This window comes from Lethenteron reissneri, chromosome 17 (genome assembly GCF_015708825.2).
Source record: "Lethenteron reissneri isolate LAM-NWPU_2019-01 chromosome 17, ASM1570882v1, whole genome shotgun sequence".
Classification (NCBI taxonomy): Eukaryota; Metazoa; Chordata; class Hyperoartia; order Petromyzontiformes; family Petromyzontidae; genus Lethenteron; species Lethenteron reissneri.
The window spans coordinates 953224-981091 of record NC_083795.1 but is presented as its reverse complement, the minus strand read 5'-3'; the positions used below and the strand labels follow the sequence as shown (position 1 = coordinate 981091).

The following is a 27868-nucleotide window of genomic DNA, read 5'->3' as shown; positions in this document are numbered from 1 at the left end:
CACCCAATGAAAGCTTTAAGTCAAGATTCAATGTAATATCAAAATCGGTACTTTTAATAAACATTTAAAAGTTTTAAACACGTTTCAAATGTTCTGTACTGTGATTGTTTCCTTTTCAGTGTTCAAGTTCATTCTCAATTGGTTTTCCATCAGCAGTCTCTTTCCAGCAGGTATGTGCCCTTGCCCTCGTGGCATTGACAAGCGATGACAGCCCTGATGCATTTGCCTTAAATTTGCCGAATTATGTTGCGTTGCCAGTGTGTACTCCTCTCGTATGCTAAAGCAGGGTAGAGGCCGCTGCAGGTAACAATGAACGTAACTTTTTATTTTGTACTATAAGTGCCATAGACTGTTCTATGGTACTTGAATTGTAAATGTTGTGTGTTTACTTCCCAACACCGGTGTGTTGTACTTGTAACCAATTGGCATGTTTTGTTTACGTAACAAACCTTACTTATTGGCTGTCGGGAGGTGGCGGGTTTAACGCCACATTTATATATTTACGCGATCTAACCCAAAAAAACTCAATTACGTTTTTTTTTGTTCCAGTCCGCCTAGCGCCGCTTTTTACTCACACGCACAGATTTTTAGCGGCGTTAAAGGCGAACTGGAAAACGGCTTTACGTGAAACTATTTGACATTGTAGTGCGGTCCATGCCGAGTTCTCAATGTGCAAGGAAACAGCTGAGTGCTGTCCCGAGTATCCTTGTTTTATTACTCCTATTTTCCATTGGCATTTTGCATACAAAAGAAGTCATCATATTGTCTGTGGGGTCCTCAGATAAGGGGTCATCGTGTTGGTGGATGGGACATTTCTGCTTGCTTGTAATGCTTTGCCGAGTTTCATTCGTTGAAATGGCCTGTCTGCCAATAGTGTAATCGTCACCCACGATCTATGCTTGACTACCTGTTGCAGTTTAAGTCTGTGAATTTATTATATGAATAATGTGGCAATAGTGTGACGAAATTTTTTTTGTTCTTGTACAACTACGTAAACTATGTTATTATTTCCATTCAGACAGGAATGATCATGTTTTTTATACCAAAGAAAATAAAAGAGTATCACTTGTGATGGGGAACCTTGAAGATCAAGATGTAAGTTATTATTTATGTTCTTTAAAAACAACTACAGTGCTCCCCCCCTACTGCCGAGGCCTATGTCAGCTGTTATCTCCGACTCTCTGTGTGTGTCTCTCTCTCTCTGTGCATCCCTCTCCGATCTCTACTCCAGTGACCCGGATACTGCTGCGGGGTCCACTTTCCGCCCCGCCTCCTCCCCCCTTCTCTCCACCCCCCCCTACTGCCGAGGCCTATATAACCTCGTGCCACGGCAGATCTCTCGCCTACTTCAGCAGTTTTTTCTTGCTGTGGTTGTCCCACCTGATGACGATTGCTTGTGTTGCGATCGAAACGTCGTGATCTATTATTTTTCTACCTACGTGACTTTACCGAAAGAACCAAAGAGTATGGATTCCTGCAGTCACGAAAGCTTCAAATCAAGATTGAACTACAGTGCTATACTGTTTCCATGATTCAGGAACACACTTTGGCCTTACACGTGTTGGGGATGTCCGAGCCATCCTCACACTTTCGCACCACACAAACACACAATCTCCGCACTCAGCATAGCACACACCAATCACACGCACGGGAATACACTAGACGGGGTCAAAGGTTAAAGCGTACTGACATCACACGCACGTGCGAGACAGAGATGTCGATTAGGAAGGGGGGGCGGAGATAGAGGGTTTAAAAGGGGCTGTGAAACGCGTGTTCGAGGTTGGTTTGAGGAACGAGTGTGGCTGTCGTTTGAACAATAAAGAAGTGCTGAACCAGGCTCCGACTCCTCTTCACAAGTAACGAATTTACGTACTTTGAACTTCAAAAATCAACACTCCAATCTGCGAATTCCTGCACGATAATTGACGGATTAGCCACAGTTCATGACTCCCGGTAGTTTTAACCGATATACTTTATTAACATAGCAATATGAAGTGTACATTTTTTTCCCCCAGACCGATGTCATCGTAAACACAACCTCGGCACAAATGAACCTCAATTGTGGAGCCGTGTCATCTGCGCTCTCTCGTAAGGCAGGGCCTGCACTCCAAGCTGCTGTCAACAAGAAAAAAGAGTCCACTGAAATTTCTGGCGACATTGTAGACACGGAAACCACCAATTGCCGCCTTTGCTGTAAGAATGTGTATCACATATCCCTTGGCAAGAATTCTCCAAAATCACTCGCGGTAAGAGATGTTATCAAATAATATACACGTACCACGATACGTGCAATTCAGTGCATACTTAAATGTGTATTTATGTGCAGTACTTCAGAATGGATATTCCAATGATTTGTGGCAAGAATGTTGATATTTGAATCATCAAAACCCTCATCTAGTTATATGTTAATGAGGGTGAACTGCCTAATTTTTTTGTAAACATTAAAAAAATGCAACAAATATTCACGTGAATAACCATAAATGTTCCCATAGAAAGCACCCACCATATTTATGCCATGCAAAAAAGGTTTCTTTGGCTGTGTTTTGTTACATCAAGTGGGGTGTGGGAACATCAAGGTTGAGGCACATTTACCCCAAATTATTTAGATTCATATCTCCAAGGTGCGCTCCTCAGTGTGGGCATGGCAAAGGATGGTTGCTGTGAAACTTTTTCCCACTATTCACTGCCCACTCTTCACTGCATCGAAAAGCAGTATATAGTTTTTTACATCTCAGTCCACCAAAAACTATTCATGCTGCCTATGGAACTTCACACAAACCTATAATAGTCTGCCTTAAGAGTTAACGATGCTTGAATGATATCTATATTATGAAAAAACACGAAAATGGCATTAACTTAGAGACATACGTTTCATGACCCACAGGATACTGTGATCCGTATCTTTGCTGCGACTTGCAATGACACCATTGGGTCATTGGTGTTGTGCACTTTGTCTGTATTATGGCATGTGAAGACATGAATGAGAGCGCGTGGTTTTGATGCGCTTAATGACGTGGCATGTGTGTTGTAGTCGTGGTCGCCAAAACAAGTTTCTGTGTGGCCTGCATGAGCAACTGTTGCAGAGGCCCCAGCACAGGTGGGAATGGAGGCATCCATGACTGAATATTGCAGTGGCAGTATTGGTTCCACTCAGTCTCTGCAGATGGTCTTAAATATCTTGAACTTGTAGGTAGCGGGTCCCGATTACGGCGATATGTAATGCAGCGACTTAGAAGTCGCTCTTCAGTCTTCTTAGGCATTACAGTACCTTATTGCCATGGTGGTGTCAGTGGAAGCCTCTTGTTAGAGCAGTCCCATTGCTGGCTGGGCAATGAACCCAAATCTCGGTCGTCCCCCCAGAGCTTTGGGACGATGCTATCATGGAAAGAACGAGGGCGGTGGTGACATGTGGAGGATAAACGGTGTTTTTTTATATACAGTATATCGCACATGCAAAGTAAAAACTAATTTCCAACACAAGTCACTACGACTCGCTCATTCCACGCACCTCAAGAAAATAAATAGGTCTGAACTGTGTCGTCTATCTGGATTACCTTGTTGGAGGTGCGAACTGGGGTGCACCCTTTGTGGTTGGGTGCCTTCCACGTGATGGTTGGGTACCCTCCACGTGATGGTTGGTTATTTGTGACTGACCAGGACCTGATCGGTGGAGGAATTCAGCGGTTCTGGACTGTGCCATCTTCTGCGGAACACAAGACTATCTTTTGAGGAGCCGAATATAGATGTATATTGTTCAGGTAGTCGATGATATATTTTGGTAGCGCATCTGCGTGAGTTATATTCAAACATTGGCGAGGGTGGCGGTGATATCTGGGAAACTGATTTTTTTTAATAGATAGTGGATTCCTGCAGTCACGAAAGCTTCAAATCAAGATATATTTACATGATAGAAATACTACTTCAATAGTATTGCGGTGGATATCGTTTACAGAATTTTAAAAAAGTCGTGATGGATTGCCTAAAGTTGGCTGATGCGTCCCAGCATCAGTCGATCTCTCTGCCAGCACTGGGCACTGGCATTTTAGGTTACCCACCAAAGGACGTAGCGGATATCGTGATTGACGCTGCCATCCAGTTCAGCAAGGACTATCCCGACTCTACTCTCAAGCTCATTCGAGTTGTGCTCTTTCCATCCAATGACAGCATCGGTTCTGTGAGTACAACTTGGAAATGCGATTTTAAAAGGCAATATGTAGGTCATTTACAACATGGACAACTGTGCACCCCCATTTTCCATAGCAAATGAAATACGGTACTGAAATGCTTTGCTGCTTCATTGTAATATTGCTCTCTGCAATTTGTGTTGATGGAAGGACTGTATGTTGTGGTGTGTTTTATGTTATAACAAAAAGATTGTTAAATACAATCATCGTATTACTGAATAGTGACAGTGGCATTTTTATATTCTTGGTTGTTTCGGTAAAGTCACGTACATAGAAAAAAAAACATTTGTAAGCCTCCAAATGTAGCTGCTTATAATGGTCCCAAAGTGAGTGCACAAGCAACACTAGCTGCGGAAGCAGGAGCAACACAAAGGGGGAGTTGGGCGGAGGTGGTGAGCTTGTGCAGCGCAAACAGCGTGGGCGGGGCAGCCAGTCAACCAGCGCTAATGTAGGAGCAGACAATGGGGGGAGGAAGGGGGCAGAGACAGGGGGAGAGAGGGGGTGGGGCAGAGATGGGGGGGGGGGGGTAGAGATGGGGGGGCATTGCACCTCGCTACATACATCCACACTGCTGACAGTAGAGGTTGACAAGAAAACACAAATCAAGTCATGACATCTTTTCAATGATTGCTGAGTTTAAAACCGTCGTCTCAGTTGAAATTGTGTCTGATTTTTTTTCTATCTACGTGACTTTTCCGAAAGAACCAATAATATGAATTCCTGCAGTCACGAAAGTTTTAAGTTAAACGTGTCATTTTTGACAAACACAAGATCACGTTTGCAGAATAAACAATGTATGTTGAACTTGATTTATTTGTTATTGGCAGGAGCCAAAATTCTCACCCCAATATTGTTTTGAATGTAGAATTCAAATTTAATGGAGCAAAATTGTGATGTAAGCACATGTGGTGTTTGTAAAATTGTCTGTACATTTGAAGACAGTAGTGCCATACATAGTCCTCTTTACTGTATTACATTTTATCCATTGAATAAAATATTCACTTAAAAATGCCATATACATACTAATTATATTAACTAATTTTGTTACAGGCATTCAAAGAGAAAATACAACATCTTCAATCAGGTAATGTTGGGTACAATTATGACAGTATACAGTATTCTATTCAGGTTTCATTCTTTACTATTATTTAAAACACTGTAGAAGAAGAACCTATTGAAGCTGAATAGGGACTAAATCACTTTATTTATTTATTTACAAGTTCATAAAACCTGCATTCGCCGGGAAAACTTTATCTACGATCAGACACTAACAACTACAAAAAAATCCGCAAAAAACACAAAAATGGCTGAGGACTTGATATTTAAAGACGCATCCATCAGAAACCAATACATTTAAAGATTCCGATCTCAAAAACAATAAAAGATAGAACTGGTTCTCGCTTTAATTGTATTTGCTGTCGACAGCTCTATCTAACGAGAAACCCGCTGTCTTATATTTTGAACTGTTTCTGAATGACACTGCTCACAGACATGTTTATAGGGCACTTCAAATCTAGATTTGGGGACCATAAAATGAAAAATCTAGGATTTTCAGATTTGCCTGTGGTTTGTGTCCTAAACGCTACCTATGTACCAAATGTAATATTTCTACCCTGTCGGAAAGTACCCTAGAAGTTTTTGAGACATACAGATTACGGTCTTTATTTATATAGATAAAGAGCAACACATATGTGCTTGGACATGACCGTCAGTCCAGTTTTCCTTCCCAACCAGCAGTTATTTGATTTTTTTTATCTCATATCGAGCCTTGTCTCTCTCCACCTTTCTCTTGCCTTCTCTGTGCTGTTCATACCAAATTTTCTCCACTTCTCGCCGAGTCTCTGTGTCTCTATTCCTCTGTTCCCTCTTCGACCTATTAGGCCATACTCCCCTCCCCCTCCACCGGACGTCACACTCTTCCCCACCCCGATCTATCCCCCTGTTTCTCTCACCTTTAACCTTCACTCTCGTGTCTCCCAACATTTTCTCATCTCAATCCCTCTTGGATCTCCCTCATCCTTTCTCGCACTGCTTGTCACGTTCCCTCACTTTAAGATGTTCTGTGTTCATATTTTGTTGCGGTTGCACCCGACTTAAGAGCCGCATGGCTCACAGGGCTATACCTAATAAAGGAAACTTGAAACTCATTCTCCCCTATCCACTGTGTTCTCTTTCCCCTCCCAATTCACTCTCGCCCCGGCCCACTGCTCTCCATTGCTACCCACTTTAACCATCACGACGGTTTCACACTGAGTGACGGATGACCACTCCGAAGCTGCGGTGGAAAGGGGCCGTCCATAAATGACGTCACGCGATTTTGGACGATTTTTTACCTTTATTAAAAAGTATATTTAATTAAGTAGATGATGTGACGTGAGATTTCTCAACCCCCCCCCCCCCTCGTCACACATCGTCACAATATTGTCTGACCCCCCCCCCCTAGGTGCGTGACGTCATTTATGGACGGCCCCAAAGCTGATGTTCACTGTATGTTTACGGTTCAGGATATATTCTGACAGGCTTGAAAGAGTCAATAATCTTCTTAAAGTACTGTTCAGCTTTGAGAAAATGGGCATCGAAGAATATGTACTGTTCTATTTACAGGCTGTGTGTGTGCAACATTACCTAAAACACTTCATGTTGTTTGAAGCGGTTATTACTTCACTATGCAAGCTCATTTGGTGAATTTGCATGATCTACAACTTTGGGCGTACATTTTGTAAACACTAATGATTAATTTTACCTGAGTTATGTGTGTTTTTTTTCTTTTTTAGAATGCTACATTTGCTCTCATGATAATAAAAGAATATCACTTTTACTGGGAAAAATTGAAGATCAAAATGTAAGTTGATGTTGTTAACTATTTTTATATACCAATGTTCACTGAACAAGATGCAGATATAGTTTGTTCTCAAAATATTGGGCTAATTACTGGAGCGTAGTGTCGCTGTATCTGTTTTCTTCAAAATAAACAATACAGGAAAACTCCAATCATCTTACAGTGATATGCGGAGACCATATTGTGATCCCACAATCCATGGCACACACCCCAGGGGTTCGTCCTATAATTAATTCATCCTTCGATTTAAAGCTTTCGTGACTGCAGGGATTCATCTTCTTGGTTCTTTCGGTAAAGTCACGTAGAAGGGAAGTAATAAAATAATAAAAATAAAACATAATAAAATAAAATAATTCTCACGACGTTTCGGCTACAACGCAAGCAGCCGTCTTCAGGTGAAGAATGAGACAATGCCAAGCTAGGAGCTTATATATAAGCTGCGTTGGAGGTGGAAGAAGAGCGCCTTAACAAAAGAATGTGCATATGAAAAGGAATTTAGCATATTCATGGAAAATGCGTAGGAGGTGGGCGGGGGGGTTTCAAAGTCATATTATGCCCATGCATTATGCAGGATCAACAGCACCAAGGGGGGGTGCAGGGATTAGCAGTAACAAAGGAAAGGAATGTTAATGATATGTAGCTGCAGGTACTCAACTACCACGTAGGAAACTAAAGTATAAACTACATAAAAAACTAAAGTATATGCAATTTATACTTTAGTTTTTTATGTAGTTTATTACTTCCCTTCTACGTGACTTTACCGAAAGAACCAATAAGATAATTAATCCTTGCAACAATATTTGCGATAGAAGCGGTGTGCCGCGAATTACGGGAAGGCGTGGTTAACCGCGCGACGCCTTTAGTCTGCGAAACAATTGCGAATCACAGGATAAGAGCAGGCATGTGACTAGCGGTTACATTCACGATAAATGTCCGGATTACGAGGTTACGAGTTATTACCTGTGCACACACGTTTTAGCTGTGTTAGAGGGAAACTGGAAAACGACCTTTCGAGACACAGAGACACACAAAGACACAGTGGAAGACATGGTCACAAGGAGATGGTGAGACAGGTAAACAACTGGAAGTGGGCTTGGGGTAGGAATGTCGCTAGCCACGAATACGTACAGTATTGTAACACCTACACCTTTGCATGTCAGTCTTTATATATATATGTGTGTGTCTCTGTGGTGGCAGTGTGTGTCTCTGTGTACTTGTCTCTGCATCTCCGTCTCAGTTACCTGTACAAAGATACAGAGACGTGTCTTTAAAGCACCACGTGCTTGTACTAGTCTACATTGCACTTCAATGATACCTGCTCTGCTTTAAAAACTCCAGATAAAAGGAGTCGGGTGGAAAATGCATCTTGTTATCTACGAGCTATCTGCACATGTTTTGCACCACGAATAAGTCGAGTAAAATAGTGTACTACCACATTTTGTATTGAAAAGAAACTGGAAAAAAAGAATCTGGCTGTCGCCTGATGAAGCTAGTTGTAATTACTGGCGAAACGTCGTACTCAGATTGTAAATGTTGTGGCTTGTCTCTCCAACACACCGGCGTGCTGTACTAGTGATGAATTGGCACGTTCTGTTTACGTGACAACCCTTACTAGTTGGCTTGGTCGGGTGGTGGCGGGTTTTAATGACATATTTATATATTTACGCAAGATAACCCAAAAAAACTCTATTATGGATAAACCGGTTTCCTTTGCAATGCGCAGAGATTACAATTTTTTCAAAATCAAAAATGTATTAATGTTATAAAATGTATTTATTCCTGGACGTATTCTGCCGTGGATCACATGAGGCATAACCTCTCGGAAGAGATTTAAATATCCTCGAATTTTATTCGTGGAGTATGGGAGGAGTCCCTAGCCACGGGTAATTATCTGTAATTCGCAGATTATTGGAGCGTGAATTGTTGGGGTCCTGCTGTATTAACTTTTAGTCCAAATGTAACCATTTAAAATATTGTTTTAAGTTATTTACATCTATATTGCCCATTATCCACCGACTTCAATAAAAATGAGCACGGTATTGTGTGATATCCCCAGTGATTGTCAAGTAAAGTTTATTTTACTGAGCCACGTGCAAACCCAAGAGACCAGGATATATAATATAGTCTCAGTTTCAAGAGTGACCTGAGTCACAATAATTATAAGAGTATAAACAATGAAACAAATAAAAAAGCAGAGCAAAACAACTCACAATATTGCACACACAAATGAACGTTTGGATAGATTGGTGCTTATGATAGGAATGTATCATGTTTAACCACTGCCTCGGCTCCACCAAAATGGACGAATGCCACCCATTGCTCAATGGAGCATGAGAGAGTTTCACTTTCAGCATGAACACATGCACAATGTCCAATTATTTATGAGTGATCCACTTGTTTTCACATCATTTGCAAAGACCTTTAACAAAAAGCTTATAAAAATGCTAAATATATTAATATACTGTAAATTACAGCGCGTTGTCTGTATTACTTGAGAGCTGTTACGGTTATTTGTGCCCATTAACAGAGCCATAAGAGTTTCGAATGTGGAATTGTGTTTCATGGTGGCACGACACATTTTTAGCAACTAATATGTGATCGCTATTTTATGACATTTTTTTTTTACAATTGATTGATTCTTATTTCTCAGACCGATGTCATCGTAAACACAACATCTGTAAAAATGAAGCTCAATGTTGGAAATGTGTCATCTGCGCTCCATTATAAGGCTGGGCCTGCCCTCCAGGCCTCGGTGAACAGGGAGAAAGGCTCCATTGTAAACCACGGAGACATCGTAAACACAGAAACTACAAACTGCAACCTGTCCTGCAAGAGAGTATTTCATGTTTCCTTAGTCTCTTGTTCTTCAACAGAGTGGTGTCTTGTAAGTTACTGTGTTTGGAAAGTCACGTATACATATATGTAAATAGCAGAGGTGTGGACTCGAGTCATGTGACTTGGACTCGAGTCAGACTCGAGTCATGAATTTGATGACTTGAGACTCGACTTGGACTTGCATAACAATGACTTTGTCCCACCTCTGGTAAATAGCACAATTTATATCTTTGTACCATACATTAAGTGTCCTAGCCAGTGCCTGTTTACTGCGACTCGGCATCAAACTCATCGTGAAAATCAGTAGCCAATAACATATACACTTTAATACATGGCTTGCTAGCCACTAAGATATGCGGAAGCGAAACAGATGCACGCTCTGGCCGAAAATTGTATTCTTTATTTTGGTGCTCTATTTACATCGATGGTCTTAAATTTAACGATTTATATGTCTTAAAAGAAACAAAGGGAAAGTAACCACTTGTGCAAAAATATAACTGACAAAAAAAACAAAACATAAGGTCACTTTATAGGTGTACAAGATATAGAATATTGCATTTCAAACAAGCCTGAAACAGATGGTAAATGATCATATACACAAAAGCAAGTTTAAATTAAACAAAACTTATTTCCACATGCAGTAATTTCAATATGAAAAGACATTCGTACCTTTCGCTAAGGATTACCAATGTAAATTATTCCTGCCCCATTCTCGTTTGAGGACAGATACATTTAGATTGCGGACACACATGCAGGTCAATTGCATTAACGATCTTCTTGTTTTTTTCGGTAAAGTAAAAAAAACCAAGAAGATGAATCCCTGCAGTCACAAAAGCTTTAAATCGAAAAATGCATTAACGATGTTAAACCTTTACAGAAACTGAAGAGAGTGGTGATGGATTGCCTGAGGTTGGCTGATCAATTCAAGCATGAGTCCATCTCCCTACCAGCAATGGGCACTGGTAATCTGAGTTATCCAGCACAAAGGGTAGCTGCCATGATGGTTGGAGCTGCCATCCAGTACTACAATGACTGCCCCAACTCCACACTGAAGCTCATTCAGTTTGTCCTGCTTCCCTCTGATAACAGCACAATATCTGTGAGTACAATGTGTAATTAAAGCTGCCAGTATGGTCCACAATTAAAGCAGTATCATAATTAAGCATTCGTATGAAATATTTACTTTATTCACCCAACTTCCTAAGTGTGTCCAATGTGTCATTGCCTATATAAGGCATGATGGCCATATGCTGCCTTTTGCATCTTTCCTTCACTATTATACTCTATTTTGCCTTGTTAAATAATACTGTTGACACATTATGCTTGTAAAAAATCCGCTTGGCAGTTTATGATTTTACATCCTGTGTTGATTAAGAATTAGACCGTTATAAAGAAGGTAAACGTTGACAAATCACCATCTAATAAACAATGTTTTCATGTTAATATTGAAGAGCTGCTTGGGGTTGTGAATGATGCCAACCCTGTGAGGGATGGTGACATCTCTAGGCCTTAAACCAGCAATGAAAAGGCCATGGCAAATCATTACTGTACCGAAGAACACCAGAGACAGCTTTCTGAGTTGGAAAGACAATGCATATATTAGCAGAAAATATTTTTGTTTGCATGTTCACCACAAGTATGTGTGGTTCATGCGGATATGATTCCTTGTAAAAGGTTTCTGTTTGGTGTTTTAACATATTAACACAACTGTTTTATTGGCAGAAAGGGGAGAACCTATTCTTATATTTTGATACTAGCAAGAAAGGTCCCGTAAAAAATACTTTTATTTGAATTTTTTTTAATAATGATTCGTTCAACGTGAATTGCCTCATGAAGATAACATTTTAAGTTGTTCATATTAGAAACCGCTGCAATGACGCAGCCTGATTTGTGCCTCGGGGATATTTCGGAACATAATTTTCAGGAGTGTATTGTGGTGATTATAATCGTGCATATTGAATACTCCGTTGCATTACTTTACTTTTCTAGGAATTCCAAAAGGAAATGCAGCATCCTTCTCAACCACTCACTGATCCAGGTAACTGGGATATCATGGTAGCGAGAAAACCCTCTTAAGGCATGGCGGAAGATGATCGCGATGAACAGCCGTGTAACATCACTCCCTCTCAATGTGTTATGCCTCCACCCGAGTCTCCCTGATGTACTCCACTCCTTGGCCGATTGCACTTCTCCACTGTGTGAGCGATCACCGGCTCGCTCCTCCCGTTTGTTCACAGCAATAGCGGTATCTTTCATACGTCGCCTGAGCACGTCTTTACGCCGCAGAAAGTGCCCTTCTAGATGGGAGTTTTCCTTGGAACAACTCTCCATGCAAGTCTCATTGTGGCAGTCGTGCGTCGTCCGTTTGGACAACACGTCCAGCCTACCTCAGCTGAGTGGCGGCAAATATTTGAATCATTAGACTATTACAAATAAAGTAAATGGAATTTATTGGGGGAAAATGGGGTTTAATGTATTAGATCACAGTATCACGTGGCATAGATTACAGTATAATCATTATTTTACCATGAGACAGAACACAATACAGTTTGTGTTTTTCATGAGTTTATTCTCAAAACAATGTTCATAACAAGTATGCATACGTTTATATGTATCAATAGTACTCACATATATAACATCGATTAATGATACAATAATGTGAATTATAAATATAGCATTGCACTGTTTTGTCTTTTACAACAGAACATCTGAATTCTTTTTTTTGCGATGATTATTGCATATTAGAAATTTAACAACATTTTTGGTCTATGCAAATGTTACCTCCATTGGATGATCAGGAAGCCATAGCCAGTTAAAGTCCTTGAACATTTCCAAAAATGTCCTGGCTGTTATATAAATAAACATACTTTCACAATGAGCACCTCTTTAAAGACAAGTCAACTCACTTTATGTAATGTAATGGTAACATTCTCAGTCCAAGACTTAAACGTAAATACAATTGAAATACAATTACTATTTTCTTAAATCAAATGTGTTTCTTTTGAATTGGTTCTAAGAAAGGGGACAGGATGTGAGTTTTCGTTTTTAGTCCGAAGACACCGACCCCCCCTGGAGAATACCGGACAAATTGATCACTCAGGGTTTATTAGCTCCGTCTCTGTGTATCATGTGGGGTCTCGGCTCTCGTAGAGTTGATTCGATATGAAACGCTTTCCCCAACTCCGAATATGGGCACACACCATGCTCAGGGAGAGGGTTGGGGGAGAGATGGAGAGAGATGGGGAGGGTGGGGGAGAGTGAGATGGAAGGCCTCTGAGTCATTGGTCGTGAAATCCTATGTATACGATTTACTTTTTTTCATCATTACTAAAAACATATAAATATTAGTCTTTGCAGCAGCCATTTGTCAAATATATATTTGTTTTCAGTTTTGTTTTCAGTTTTGTTTTAAGAATGTTTTTCCTTTTTTGTGAAACTGTTGTGTTGCATACAAAGGATTTCGTGATTCCTAATTTGAATTGCTTCATATGCATTGTAAGTATTCATGATATAAATATTTATGTATGTTTTCAGATGTCGTACTAGAGATGCCAGAAAAATGGGAACCAATGGGAGAAGAGCATTTGAAATTAATCCTCCTTAATGAAACTTCACAAGAATATCAGGATGTCAAGAAAAACATCATGGAAACACTCTTGAATAAAACAATAATTTCCGTAAGCATCTTAAAAATAATGTTTGTTTGTCTGTAACGCTGGAAGGGTGCGGAGCGTGGCGGAGGGGTCATGACGCCAAGCTGGTGAGGTGGGGGGGAGGGGTTGATGGGGCAGCGGTGGAGGGGAGGGGTTGATGACCTCAGACACACTTTGCTGTTGGGGAGAAGAGTACCACGTCATACTCTTGGGTTATTTCGGTAAAATCACGTAGGTAGAAATAAAATAAAACGAATCACGACGTTTCGATCGCAACACAAGCAATCTTCATCAGGTGGAACAACCACAGCAAGAAGAAATGCTGAAGTGGGCGAGAGAGCTGCCGTGGCAAGAGGTTATACTGTATAGGTAAGAGAGGGGGGAGGCAAGGGGAGAGAGAGGGGGGGCGCTGCGTGAGTGCTAGTGGGAGAAGAAGTGAAGCTGTGGGGGGAAGTGGGCGGGGCTAGAATTGGGAAAGTAACTCGGAAAAAATTAACCCGTAAAAACTACGTTTTTCACTATAAATTGTTTATATGCGTGGCGGCTAGAGTCCTCTCGTCCTCTGGCTTGAGATGGCTGCCACCTATGGGTCAGATGATTGCCTGCCACCATTAAGCAATTGGTAATTAAATGTCATTTTTTTTTTCCTAAGAAGTGTAAAATTTAGGAAATTTTTTTTCACGAAAATTAATTGTCACGCACAACGAGTCGGTGTGGAAAATGTCAGCTCGATTGGATCACGGGAAGTGGATTAAAAACGACCGAAAGATTTGCACGGTCGTAAGCGTGCAAGCAAGCAAGTGAACTTAATATAAAGGATTTAAAAAAGGATTTAAAAAATGGCGACGAAGGTGGGATTCGAACCCACGCGTGCAGAGCACAATGGATTAGCAGCCCATCGCCTTAACCACTCGGCCACCTCGTCTCACGCACTCACACACGCAAGCACATACAACCAGAACCAGGATGAAGACTTGCACGCACATACATACATACAAACAGACCCCCCCCCACACACACACACACAGTCATACCAATATTTTTTCCTACGAAAATTAATTGTCACGCACAACGAGTCTGTGTGGAAAATGTCAGCTCGATTGGATCACGGCAAGTGTGTTAAAAAACTACCGAAAGATTTGCATGGTCGTAAGCAAGCAAGCACGCAAGCAAGCAAGCGAACTTAATATAAAGGATTTAAAAATAGACTAGTACCCGGAGGATATGATGGAAACAACTGCAAACAGTTTAGGCTTTACCTGGTTAATAACATCCTTCCAATAATTTCTCAATTTGTATCCATCTTCTCGGTTGAAGTTATGTCTATGTTTATATATCTGGATGGCTTCATGAACAAACCTTTGATAGTTGCCCGAAGGTTTGCAGAGTACCTTGGTCTCAGAAAAAACAATATCATGCGAGCCCACAGCGTTACAACAATGGTCAGCCACGGCAGAGGTATTGATTCTGCCGTGTTTCAGATCTGACTTGTGCTCACGAACACGGTCCGAGACATGTTTCGTTTCTGCAATGTAACTGCTACCGCAGGTACAACTCAGTTTCTAAATGAAGGTGTAGGCTAAGGTCGTTTAGTAACCTTATTAGAGACCCTGTTACATGAAAGAATACCAAAAAATGGTGATTGGCTATAAATGTATTGTAAAAGGATGACTGAGTCCACTGATTGTCTGACCTGATTGTGATGGAGGGTAAATCAGCATGCACCCCTCACACCAATACATAGTACTCTAATTAAGAGTGGACCAAAACCTTGTGGTTGACGGGATGTGTAAAATGTGCTTTTGCATTTCTATTGTGAGGGCCAGGTATTTGAAGATGTCTTGTCTGCTTATGTATTTTGTTATTTATATTCCCTATGATGCAAAAAAATGTATTTGTGCTCAGACTAAGATAAGAAATCAATTAAATCCACAGTCTAAGTTTTATTCCACATGCTGCCATTAGCTAGATTAAAACTAAAATAAAACTGACTAAATTAACATTGTTCTGACTCGATCTGATAATTATTTTGGGACATTTGGTCTCGTCAGATGCTAAATATGTTAATCACTTTCAGTTTTAGTTAAGTAGTAAAAACACATAGAACAAATATAGTAAACAGATAATATTTGGCCTTGTGCTTATATTGCGCAATGGGGACAGTTGTAGACTTTTTCAGGTCAACAATATATGAAATGCGAAATTTATATTGTCACATAATCTGAAAAAGATTGTGACAATTTATAACTGGGTATTGTAGGTTGTGTGGCTCAATGTTGATGGTCATGCAAAATTGCACGAATTTCCATCACTAATTTTGCAAAGTTTATGTTGAATGGGCATAATTGCACTATGGCTGGTCTTTAGTGTTCCATTCATGAAGGAGATATTATGATGCAGTTGGTGGTACACCAATATCTTCGAGGAATGTTAAAGCCAGGAGTTACAATGTTTTGGTCTCGTATTAGGTGTTTATTCTCGACATCCACGTTGTTCCACTTTGTTTGCCAGAATACTGATCTGCGTGAGATTATATGATGATGGCAACTCAGACCAAGAAGGGAGATCAGGACTGGAGTCAGCAGTGATGTACATTGTTGAGGTCTTGATTGATGGGTAGGTTGTCGTTGGCAAGAAAAAGTGTAAACTCGGTTGCAGTTTGCATGTCTCTGTGGATATTTGATGGCAGAATGTTTGTCAGAACAGCGAACCAGGGAACTGGTGTCGTTTCTAGTGTTCCAGTTATGATGCATATTGGGTTGCTTAAATTGTGCATCTTGCAGTTTTGTGCAAAAGCTCCCGCACCAGGCTGGAGCACGATAGATCAGTGAAAGGGCAGCAGTTCACAACATTGGTCGTGAAAGCCTACGTGTTAAAGTTCACAGGACATCAGCTGAAGAGCCCCAGGTTGTTCCTGAAAGTTTTTCTCGCAGTGCGATTCTCGATTTGGTCTTTTTCAGATCTGTTTCATGCTGGGCTTGAAGATCAGTCTACTATCCATAATAACCCCGATATATCTTGGAGTGGAGCCAATAGTACACTGTGTTACCACAGAAGGACACATCAACGGTTACATTTGCTGGCATTGATGTAATACATTGTATTGTTTCTTTACACATGTCCTTTTCAGATCAAACGAATTCAGAACTGGAGATTATATCAATGCTATATGATCATGAAAAAGTCAATGGACCAGAAGAATGAAGGAAAACAGAATGAACGGATTCTTTTCCATGGCACATGCAAAACATCTCTAGATAATATTAACAATTCAGGATTCAATCGCAATTATTGTGGAAAAAACGGTAGGCCTATATAATCGTATTAACAATATATCCACTACATTATAGTATACACCCTTGTTTAAAACAAGTATTTATTGTGTTCAAATATGTAACAATGTTTTAACAAGGTCAAATAACATTACATTGAATGTATGTATGTTGAACTTATTTTGCATCGAACATAGTCAACAGTGTGGGAAATGCTATCAGAGTGTATATACTATATTTATGTAAACGTGTTTATGTGTATTTGTTTATGCAGCATTACTATATATTAGCAGACACATACAATGTCTTGTTTGGTTTCTTTATCAATTTCTGGTATAGAGAAGGCGCAATTAGTGCAGCAGAGAGTTCTACTATGCTCTGTAGTGCAGGGTGACAGAAACACAAAGTTATGGTGGATGGCTGAAAGTAGAGGCATGGTGGCAGAGGTAGCAGGACATGTTGTAGCTAACCCTGCTGGCGATGGGAAGGCAGTGGAGGAAGCAGAGGGAGGCAAGCGAATCTAGCTGAGGGTGATGGACAATGAGGACGACACAGACGAGATGGTTTTGCAACCATTGGAGTTTCTTAAGGTTACTTTAGAAGTTAATTCCAGATTTGAAGTTTTCGTGACTGCAAGGATCCATACTCTTTGGTTCTTTCGGTAAAGTCACGGAGGTGAAAATAAAAAATAATAAATAACGAATTTTTTTTTTCACCTACGAGACTTTACTTGAGAATATCGAACAAATTGCAATCGTCGAGGCGGGGACTGGAATATATTGCTGGCAAGTATATATTTGTGATTTCGGTGGTGGTGGTGATGAGTGAACATAAATGTAGCTGTCAAATGATAAGGTGGAGTCTAGAGTGACGCTGAGGAACATGATGTGGTTAAATAAATGCACAGTGGGTGCCAGTGATTGATACATTAGAAGGGAGCGTGAACGTGGTAAGACGCTGCCTGGTGCCGATTAGGATGGCTTCAGATTTGGAATCATTGAATGAGATATCATGGGCCCAGAATTACTGCTGCTCAGTTCCAAAGGTATCGGTGGAATTGACAGAGGTGAAGAGTAGGGTGTCATCTGGAATAATAATTGACACCAAAGCACTCAATAAGACAACCAATTGAAGATGTCATATTGTGAGCCTACTGGAGATCTGTGAAAAAGACTCGCATATCTCGTAAGATTTCTGTAGTCTAAAAACAGATTCTGAGGAGATGTATTATTAAGAGCAATAAGCAGCCGCGAGATCACAATAGAGAAGACTGAACTACAGCATAAAGTCAATAATCTGCAATCAAATAATCCACAAATCCTTGTAATTTACGGATTATTGGTGGTTTGCAAGTGCTGTCATAATAATACGCAGCAGATTGAAAACCCTTCACGGACCACAAACTGCAATCTAAAGACTGAGTTAGCACAACTGAGGTCATATATTCAAATCTGAGCAGCCACCAGTGTTCTTAAACTATATTTCGATTTAAAGCTTTCGTGACTGCAGGGATTCATCTTCTTGGTTCTTTCGGTAAAGTCACGTAGAATGGAAATAATAAAATAATAAAAATAAAACATTCTAAAATAATAATCACGACGTTTCGGCCATAACGCAAGCAGCCGTCCTCAGGTGTCCTCAGGTGAAGACCACCTGAGGACGGCTGCTTGCGTTGTGGCCGAAACGTCGTGAGAATTATTTTATTATGTTTTATTTGTATTATTTCCATTCTACGTGACTTTACCGAAAGAACCAAGAAGATTCTTAAAATATAGTTAGGGGATTATAGCCCAGTCACTAATGACGACACAACTCCATCATACTAAATTATATTATTAGATTTTTCATTTAAATTCACATTCCTGTCTTCAGGTTTACATTTTTTGAGTTGATTGATATGTGACAAAAACATTTCAAGGCAATTAGTTTATTAGTCTGCTAACATACTAGTGTACCGGTTAGTATGTTGCAGGACAAACCTGCCAACCCGAGTTCGATTCCTGTTCACGGCCAACACCAGTGACGATTATCTGAACCGGTCCTGGGCCTCCCCTAGGTCGACCCAGCCTCAAATGAGTATCTTGTGTGGTGTGGAAACATTGCCACTGGGGAGACAAAGGCGGTCAGGTGTGGTGCTGGCCACCCACCGCCTCATGTTGGGGCACTTGCCCCAACAGTCTGTTAAGGCTATACGGGGGATTTGTGCTGTATCTGAATGCGTCTGTGTCTCTGTGTGTCTGTGTGTCTTTGTGTAAGTGTATTCATGTATGTGTAGGTCTTCGTTCATCTAATTTGTTATCACAGCTAATGTTAAATGTAAAACATGAAAACAAAATCCAGTACAAAATATCAAACTACACCCCACAAACTTTACACATTTAAAACAAAGGTAACTTTCTGCAATGATTGTTAAAAACCCTCGAGCAGTCTTCCAGGGAATCAAAATGACCAACTTATACATAAGTAAAGCACCACATTGTACCGCTATTTGTCATTTCATTGCAATTGTGAACTTCACCAAACTAGTTTGTGCTGGTTAGCGAACTCGAGGCAGTGCAGTGAGAAACCACCCTGCCACCGTTTTACCGTGTTCGGTTGTTTACTCAATGATATTTTTCCCACAATTTCTTAAATAGCAAATGCATATGACATAAAAAAAATTACTTATGAATCTTCTACTTACAGGTACTGTTTATGGAAAGGGGGCATATTTTGCAAGAGAAGCCATTTATTCTGATTCGTACGCCACACCGGATGCCAAAACCAGTCACAAGCATATATATCAGGCTCGTGTCCTGACTGGTGACTTCTGTGTGGGAGACACGCGGATGGTGGAGCCTCCATTAAAAAAATCAAGTCAAGTTGAACGCTTTAACAGTGCTGTCAATAACAACAGCTCACCAACTATTTTTGTCGTATTTCATGATGATCAGGCTTATCCAGAATACTTAATAGAATACCTTTAAAATGTGAACAGCGCTGCCCTCGTATTTGTGTGGGGTGTAACGTCAGTGAATTAAATGCGAGCTACCGTATATGGTTTTCTTGCTTTGAAACTCGCTGGCTTATTTCAAACAACAACATTAACAATAATATAACATATCAACATCGACAAAGATCTGACATGTGAACAGCCATTAATTATGTGACATTACCAAAATTATTGCTCATGTCATCATCAACAATGACATCAAAAGTCTAAGTGTAAATATGAATGTTAATATCAACACCATATGTATAAATATTAGCAAGATAACTGTGTAACTGTTTTACAACTACAACTAAAGCAATAATATAATCACAAACATAACATCTACAACCACGACATAACCACAACTGCCGCAATACAATCATAACCACAACTGTGTTATGACCATAACCACACATATAAGATTATAACCACTGTGTAAGCACAACAGTCATACTATAACCACAACTGACACATAATGACAACCACTTTATGATTAAAACCACAACCATAACCACTTAAGCACAACAACCTCATTATAACTACAACCATAACCGCATTGTAACCACAATAACCACATAACCATTCTAATCACAACCACCACCATCAACTATTTCCACGACAATATACAGTACCTACAACTTCACCATATTGTAACCACATAACCACAACCAGCACATAACAAGCATTGGACCAACAGCAGCCAGAATATAACCACAATTAAAATATAACGAGGGCAATGCAACCACAACATTCAATTTATTATATGTATTCGCACACCTTTTCCACAGTTTTGTGGGAATGTCCTAGGAAAGGTGTTATATGTTTTCGGTGTTATGCATTTTTCAACGGTTTAACTTAACTTGGTTCCTGTGTCGTGATCAATTCTTGTAATCTACATTTCGTTCACTTCCCGTTGTCCAATCAATTCCACATTTAGCACACGTACTCAGACCCGGTGACAATGCATGCCTGGATCAAATTCGGTATCAATTAATCAATTCGCTCTTTTAAGGCAAAAAAAGTAACATTTTGTATGGACGCCTTATTATTTATATATATATTTGTGTAGGTCAAAAACGCCGCGGTCCCTAAACTCTCGAATCGTCTCGCCCAAGAAGCAGGCGCCACGTGCCTCTCTCGGGCGCCACGTGTTACGGGCACCCTCACTCCACACAAACAGAAGTTGTACATTTGTAAAGTTATCAATTAATTCAAGTAAGCGTTGATGTGGGAGCAGTCGCCGCGACATTGATGCACTTCTCGACCGTGAGTTAAACGAAGTTGTGAATAACACCGTTGTTAAAAAAAAAACAGTTTTTAAGGAGTTTATTCACCAATGGGTTTGTTAAACTATGCTTTTAAAACTGAAAACTACTTACCTGCAGTACCTCTGTTCAAATACACTATCGAAAAAAATATTTACACCACCTCTGTCGATCATCGTGTTTCTCAGTGTGGATTTGTTAACACACTTTGTAAACAGTACATTAAATAGTACGCGTTTTCAATTCGCTATTCATATTGTAACAAGCGTTTATACCAATGTTACTCTACAGAGCAGTGGGTCGACGCTCCTCTTATCCGCATTGATACGAGCGGTACGTGGGGACTATGGCTAAACCGCAAAACCTATCTGCACAGATGCATACGGACAAGAGAAGTATTATCAAATAGGAGTAATCAACGGTGCAACGCATCTCATCTGTTAAATATCTGCAGGTAATAGGATTGTCATCGATTGAACCTGGCTGCAGACATTGGTAGGTCACAACTAATAATGAAGATAAGAGAGCAGTTTCACTGTAGCATGCAATAAAGGACTTAAGTTGTGTAGGCAGTTTGAGCAGCTTTGGATGAGACTTATGATCCTGCTCGTACCCGAGCACGGAGCGCAGCATTCGCTTGTTCAGCTCTTGTGCGCATTCGTCCTCGCCACCGCCGCTGCGCTTGGACACGACACGACAACAGAATGATCTGCGCCAGGCGGGTCGCGGCGTTTATGTGCGCGGTGGGACGGAGTCGCCAAAAAGACATTGATGAACTACGATTTTGACTTCCGTTTATTCGGGACCCTGGGGTCCCCGCCATAAGGTTCATATACGGTCCAGTATATATCACAAATAACACAACTCATTTGTCAATGACACTGTGGTCTTCGAAGGGAAAGTATATTTTTGGCGACATATCAGGCAATGGTCCTTCACAACACAAATAAAGAGGTCAGAGAGAAAGAGTGGACAAGGGCTGGAGACTGCACTTAATAGCATGGCGCCTGCCTGACAAGAATTAAATGTTTCTGATGAAAGTTTTAAAAACGGCGTATGAATAGTTGCCCATCAGTAAAACATCAACAAGTCTTGCCAGTGTCACTTCCTTTTCCTCCAACCCCTTCCATGTTTATTGTAACAAAAGAACGGCCAACCCTGTGAAATCCCAACAATAACCTTTGTACATAATGACGCACGCGACCTGTAACGCTGGACAGTATGCTATTCGATGGATTGTATCATGCGTCGGAAATATCAACGAACATATTTTTTCAAATATTACTGAATAAACTAATTTTTATAATAAGGAAAATTATCAAATGTTGCTGGTATATTGCATTCTTGGGTGGCCGTGTTGTAGTCAGGTGACCGGAAACGGCATAATGCACTGTAATACATTCCTAGGATCAACTAATTTAAACAGGATTAGAGAAGCTTTCAAGCCCATTAAAACTACCGCATTTATACTTTAGTAGACACATTTAACACATAACAATTAGATCACCAATGAGGAATTTAATGTTTAAATTAACTTTAAAAATTTTTCGTAACCTTAAATTCATAATAAAGGTTTTTGGGATAGATCACATTATAAATGCGTCGCAACCCTCCACCACCCGACACGGCCAATCAGTAAAAAATGTGTCACGTTGACAAAACGCCAATTCGTTACTTCTTCAGCCCACCGGTGTGTTTGAAGAGTGAATCCACAACATTTAGAATTTGAGTACGACGTTTCGCTGGTAATTATATCCAGCATCTTCGGGCGATTTGCCAGAATAGTTCAATTGTAGATCAAGTTATTGGAGAAGATTCTGTAAACAATTGTGAAGCAGGTTTGTACCTATAAATGCAAGAAATTTCTGAGGTTATTTTAATATTGTGTTGAGTGCTCCTTGACTGAACTACAGTACACTTTAATGGAAATAATTCAAGCTGAGAGACGTTCAACCTCCGCTTGTGCAACATGTCCTGCATGCGCCACTGCATTGGGTGAAAGATACTGATGGTGCAGCCAACAATTGATAATGCTTGAGAAAGTGTGGTCGAATTGAATAGTTCTTGCCCATGAGGAGTACTTTGGATTTAGACGAGTTTACAATATCGTTGAACCAGAACCAGTGCTCCGTATTCGAGGTGCCAACTTGCAGGTTCTGCATATTCTGGAGCAGGAAATGTGGCTGTGAAGAGCTGGCTATAGTCCGGCCGGTGGCGAGACGAGGTAGGCGATGATGCAGTCCGGACTCCAGGCTTCCCACACCGACCCCGAGTCCTCTCGCTGCCTCTCCTTATATTGCTCTCGGCGGAGCTAGGCTACGCCTGTAGCCACGCCCCTCGTAGAACCTTCTCGATGCTTCCTGTACGTACCTACGAGCTCCGCACATTACCTTTGGCCCAGATGGAACCCTTCCCTCTGATTGGATTTGAGTAACCCAGCAGTGACTGCAGCCCTTCGTCATCCCTTAGGTGGCGCTCTCGCATTACACATGCACAAACTAACGCCACGTTGTACAATTGTTTATTCGTGACAGTGTCAATCTCTACCTGCCTTTTTCTGTCTGTGTCTCTCCGTTCTCTGAATCTCTGTACTGTATTTCAATGTCTGTTTTATATCTCCACAGTATAATCTAAACAGCCTCTCTGGAGTGAGCCCCTCTGCCCCCATCTAACCTTCCCTCTTATTTGCCTGAGGCTATCTTGCATGCACAGTACTTACAACATTATCTCTGGTGTGGAACGCTGCGGATAATGGGAGGAATTTATCCGTTCCCGAAAAGAGATTTAAAAACCCAGGGGATAAACACACAGGGGCACAAACTACAGGAATGACAGGTTGTTGGGGCATGGTGTTTATCCCCATTCGCAGGTTCTTACTTTTCTCACACCTTAAAAACAAATTACATTACACACACGAGAACAAATTCTCCTTTGTGTAAAAACATATAGTAAAACCTTACTCCTACCTGATGAAGTGGCGGTCTGCTGGTAGCCGAGCATGAAATGGACATCTGATTGTGAGCGTCGCCTCCAACTGCCCAGTAGCTTACTTCACGAACCTGTACACATATAGTGTATGGTAATATTGCAATGTTTAATCCATACAACATATACTGCACTGGTAGCCTATGCCTAAAGAGTGTTGTATTAAACACCACAATATCAATGAAAGGTTATCTATTGCCCTCATCATCACCGTCACTTGTCACCAATCCAGCACGAAACACCTACAGCACGACCAATATGGGAACGGCAAGCAGCTTAACCTAAGCCGTGCTAATCTACAGACACGCTCATCATCTTCCACACATCACGAGCCACATCCTCTGCCCGTGACACACCAACCAGCGAGCTGCACCACTGCACCACTCAGCATGACCGACAGGCTGATGATGGTCACACCAGCTGGCTGGGGCTTTGTATTGATGGTTTTTTACGCTATTAAAGTCTTATCGACATTATTTTTTCTGTCCGGGTAGCGCCCTGGCACGGCACTTCATTATTAGCCCTGGGGAAACGTCAGTTCGGCCCATCATCACCCCCTGGGGTCATTAGAATTGTTTCAGCTATTACATTCATGTGCATTATTCAGACTCGGCTCCGTCATAGGAATGTAGAATTCCCACCACTGGCCCAGGACGTTTGTCGTTAACTGTGATTACAGTACACTAGTCCATCTCTTGCAGGTAGCTAATACTTTCTCAATCGCCTTGGCCCTGTGTCTCTGCCCGAGTGTCCCTCCCAGCACTGCCCCATCGGGGCCGACCTTGCTCTGCCATGCCCATTCATGTCCAGCACCGTCTCCCTGCGCGTGCCGTCTTCCTCTTGTCCCTCGTCTAGCCGTGCCCTTGCCTATCCCTTCCCCTGCACACTCGCCTGCATCCCATCCCTGTCCACCCCATCCCCACCGCTAGCCCCGCCGCAGCCGCGACCCCCCGGGTACCGAATCGTGCTCTCCAGGGGGACCCCCTCGGCGTAGACTTCGTCCAGGGCCGCGTCGATTCCTCCCGCAGACTGGCGGGGCTCCGCGCTCCCTGCAGTCGGATCCCCATCGTCCGCTCCGACCCGTTTGTCCCCGGCGCCGGCATCAGCCCGAGCGGCAGAATTAGCAGCAGCGGCAACCTCTGCCATGTTCTGAGCGACAAATTAACGTATCGGCAGCAGGAGCAGCAGGAGCCAATTCCTCGGAGATGAAAGCACAGCGCGTCTGATGCAAGCGGCAAGGACAGCCAGGATGAATGAATGAGCCGAGCGCCAGTGTGCTTGCTATTCCGCATTCATTTCAACGGCATTAGGCGCGACTCGCTTTTGACGTTAAAGCGCTGTGGCTCATTCGCTCGTCACGGAGTCGCCGGTCGGTCGGGATGCACGCGCACGCGGACGCGCATTGTGACCTCGCAGCAGCAGCCAGATTTGCTGTATTCACTTGATGCAGCAAATCTGGCTGTGACGGTCCCACCTGATGACGAGACTTGTGTTGCCTCCGAAACGTCGTGTTTTTTTATTAATTTTTATTTCATTGTTTTACCTACCTGACTTTACAGAGAACCCTGGAGGTGGACTTAATAATACTTCAGAAGTACCTCAAAGGATGGCGCTTGTAGCACGACGCGGCAAAGACATTGGTGTCTTTCTATATGAGCAACATTGAAGCCTCGAGGTCACTCAAGGTCAAATTCTGTTATGCCCCTGTTAACCATGACCAAAACCCCCCAAACTCCGGAGCCACCCTTGACTATTGTCATCACCTCGAAGCCACCGGCAAGAAGACGATATCCGGGGTCAATGTCATTCAACAGCTGGCATGCACCTTCTGGGGATGTGACACTGGGACTATAAGAACATCAACGCAGGTCTTGGTCCATTCTACGGCAGAATATAGTGCTCAGTCTGTCTGGTGCAACAGCTCTCACATCGGGCTTGTTGACACTCAAATCCATGCTGCACTGCACGTTGTAAGCTACTCCATAGAATCTACATCTGCAGTGGCTGCCAGTACTTGTGGACATCTCACCTTCGAACATCCGACGAGATGCTGCAACACTTTGGGGCATAACGATATCTTGGAATATCCAAATCTCCTGCATATTGACATAAAATGCCCACCACCCTTCTGTCTAAAATCGAGACATTTTGAACATATTCCTCGATTTTATTTCATCCAAAAAGGACCCCCCGCCACCCAATGGTGCGAGATGTGGGAAAACAGTGGGGTTCAAAACAAAAACCTTATTGGAGGCCTGATGAAGGAACAGACGGGTTTCTGCCCCAACAACAGTCGACCACTCTTAGCCATGTCTGAACAACACGTGAAATGTGTGGATATTTGCTCCATAATTGTAAGATCAAGAACTCACCAAAATGTGAATGCAGTGAGGTGCAAACCATCAAGAAAATCACTGATGACTGCCCAATGCAACACGCATATATTCTGGTGGATCAAGTTGCCTCCACTCAGGTCCATAGATGCCGTGGAATGACTTACAATATAAAGAGATGCAAATTGTAGCCTATTGCTTTTTTAAATTCAGTATAAATGAATATCTACTGTTTCTGGCTCTGACTCCCCTTCTTCCGTCAGCTTTGCAAGGACAGCAAAGCTGCCTAGCTGTTTAGATTAAATTGCCTGCATGCCTCAGGGATCATCATCTCTGTATCAGAGCTAGTCATGGGTCCTCCAGCTTCCTTACTCTCTATATTTACTCTAACATCCTTAAAAAAATCGTCTTGAATTTACTGTAATTATCATTGTGGCACACTAGGAATGGATCACTCTTTTAATTATGTCCTTGTGCAGCAAGGGAGTAAAGTGTGGTTCTGTGAAAATCCTGATGTGCTGTGCAGTGCATCAATGCACGTGTGTACAGCAGCATGCGATGACTGAGTTGGGCCTGTAGGTGGCTGGCAGGGTTATTGAATGACCGCGCGGATACACCAGCCACATGGTTAATGGCGTCTCAAAAGAATTGCTGTGTGACACGTGCTGGTGCATTTTACAGGTAAAGGACCCAAAGGTTGTTTTTGATCGTTATATGTTCTAGACTTGTTCTAGACGTTAAGCTTGGCTTTGAATTGTTCGTTTGTGATATATGCAATTAGAGGCGTTTTAGCACTGCATTGTAATGGGGTTTGACGCACTGTAATTACTTACTGTCATTGTAATTCTCTAACTCTAATACTGTTTAGTCTATAACCATGCCCATGTACCCAGAGTACGACTACTTGCAATGCTATTGAGAATAGAACACATAAAAAGTAGTAAGCTGTACAATGGTGACATACAGTACGTATACTGTACACATACAGTACATATAATGGGTGTAAGATACCGATATAAGTGGATGGTATAGATAGACATACAGCTTAGGATTAAAGGAATATTCGAATAGTGATGTGTAAATGTGATTGTCAAAGACAAAGATCGTTTATCAGTAGTAGAATTGGGTTTAAGAGAAAACTGTTAATGATTAACGGGACTTGGACACCAGTGACATGGTTAATGGCGACTCGGGAGAATTGCTGCGTGTGACACACGTGCTGGTGCATTTTACAGAGTGACGGTGCTGTTCTGCACAATATTAATATTAACAACCACAATGTGTCTGGCCTCGATTTGGAGCACCTGCCCACGTCCTTCATTTCGAGTGTGCAACACGTGGCTAACCAATAAGAAGCCACCCCGTGACAACACCCTAGGCAGAAATTACTCCAGTGGCTGGTAGAGACATCCCCGTGGCATCCGAAGGTGAACAGGAAATGCCTCCGACTCGCAGCCCACGCAGCGTTACCTCAGGTTCCCGTAATGATTGAAGGTGTTGGAAAAGATCGCCAGGGAAGGAGCTCAGGCGA

General features: G+C 41.7%; 1 protein-coding gene, 1 long non-coding RNA gene and 1 other non-coding gene across 3 annotated transcripts; 2 read left to right on the top strand and 1 right to left on the bottom strand.

The window, feature by feature from the left end:
* Positions 1–1015: 1015 nt before the first annotated feature.
* LOC133343197 (uncharacterized) lies at positions 1016–9901 on the top strand. Its single transcript, XR_009755221.1, has 6 exons — positions 1016–1095; positions 2016–2246; positions 3953–4174; positions 5235–5268; positions 6959–7026; positions 9674–9901. It is a non-coding gene; the product is annotated as an uncharacterized LOC133343197 (long non-coding RNA).
* An 840-nt stretch (positions 9902–10741) lies between these two features.
* Positions 10742–25213, top strand: LOC133343235 (protein mono-ADP-ribosyltransferase PARP14-like). The gene is made up of 6 exons (XM_061552671.1): positions 10742–10957; positions 11848–11896; positions 13393–13535; positions 16642–16816; positions 19469–19569; positions 24980–25213. Exons 1-6 carry the CDS (start codon positions 10754–10756, stop codon positions 25211–25213), a joined length of 906 nt encoding a protein of 301 aa, XP_061408655.1. The 5' UTR covers positions 10742–10753.
* TRNAS-GCU (transfer RNA serine (anticodon GCU)) lies at positions 14355–14436 on the bottom strand. The gene has a single exon. It is a non-coding gene; the product is annotated as a tRNA-Ser (tRNA).
* Positions 25214–27868: the final 2655 nt, after the last annotated feature.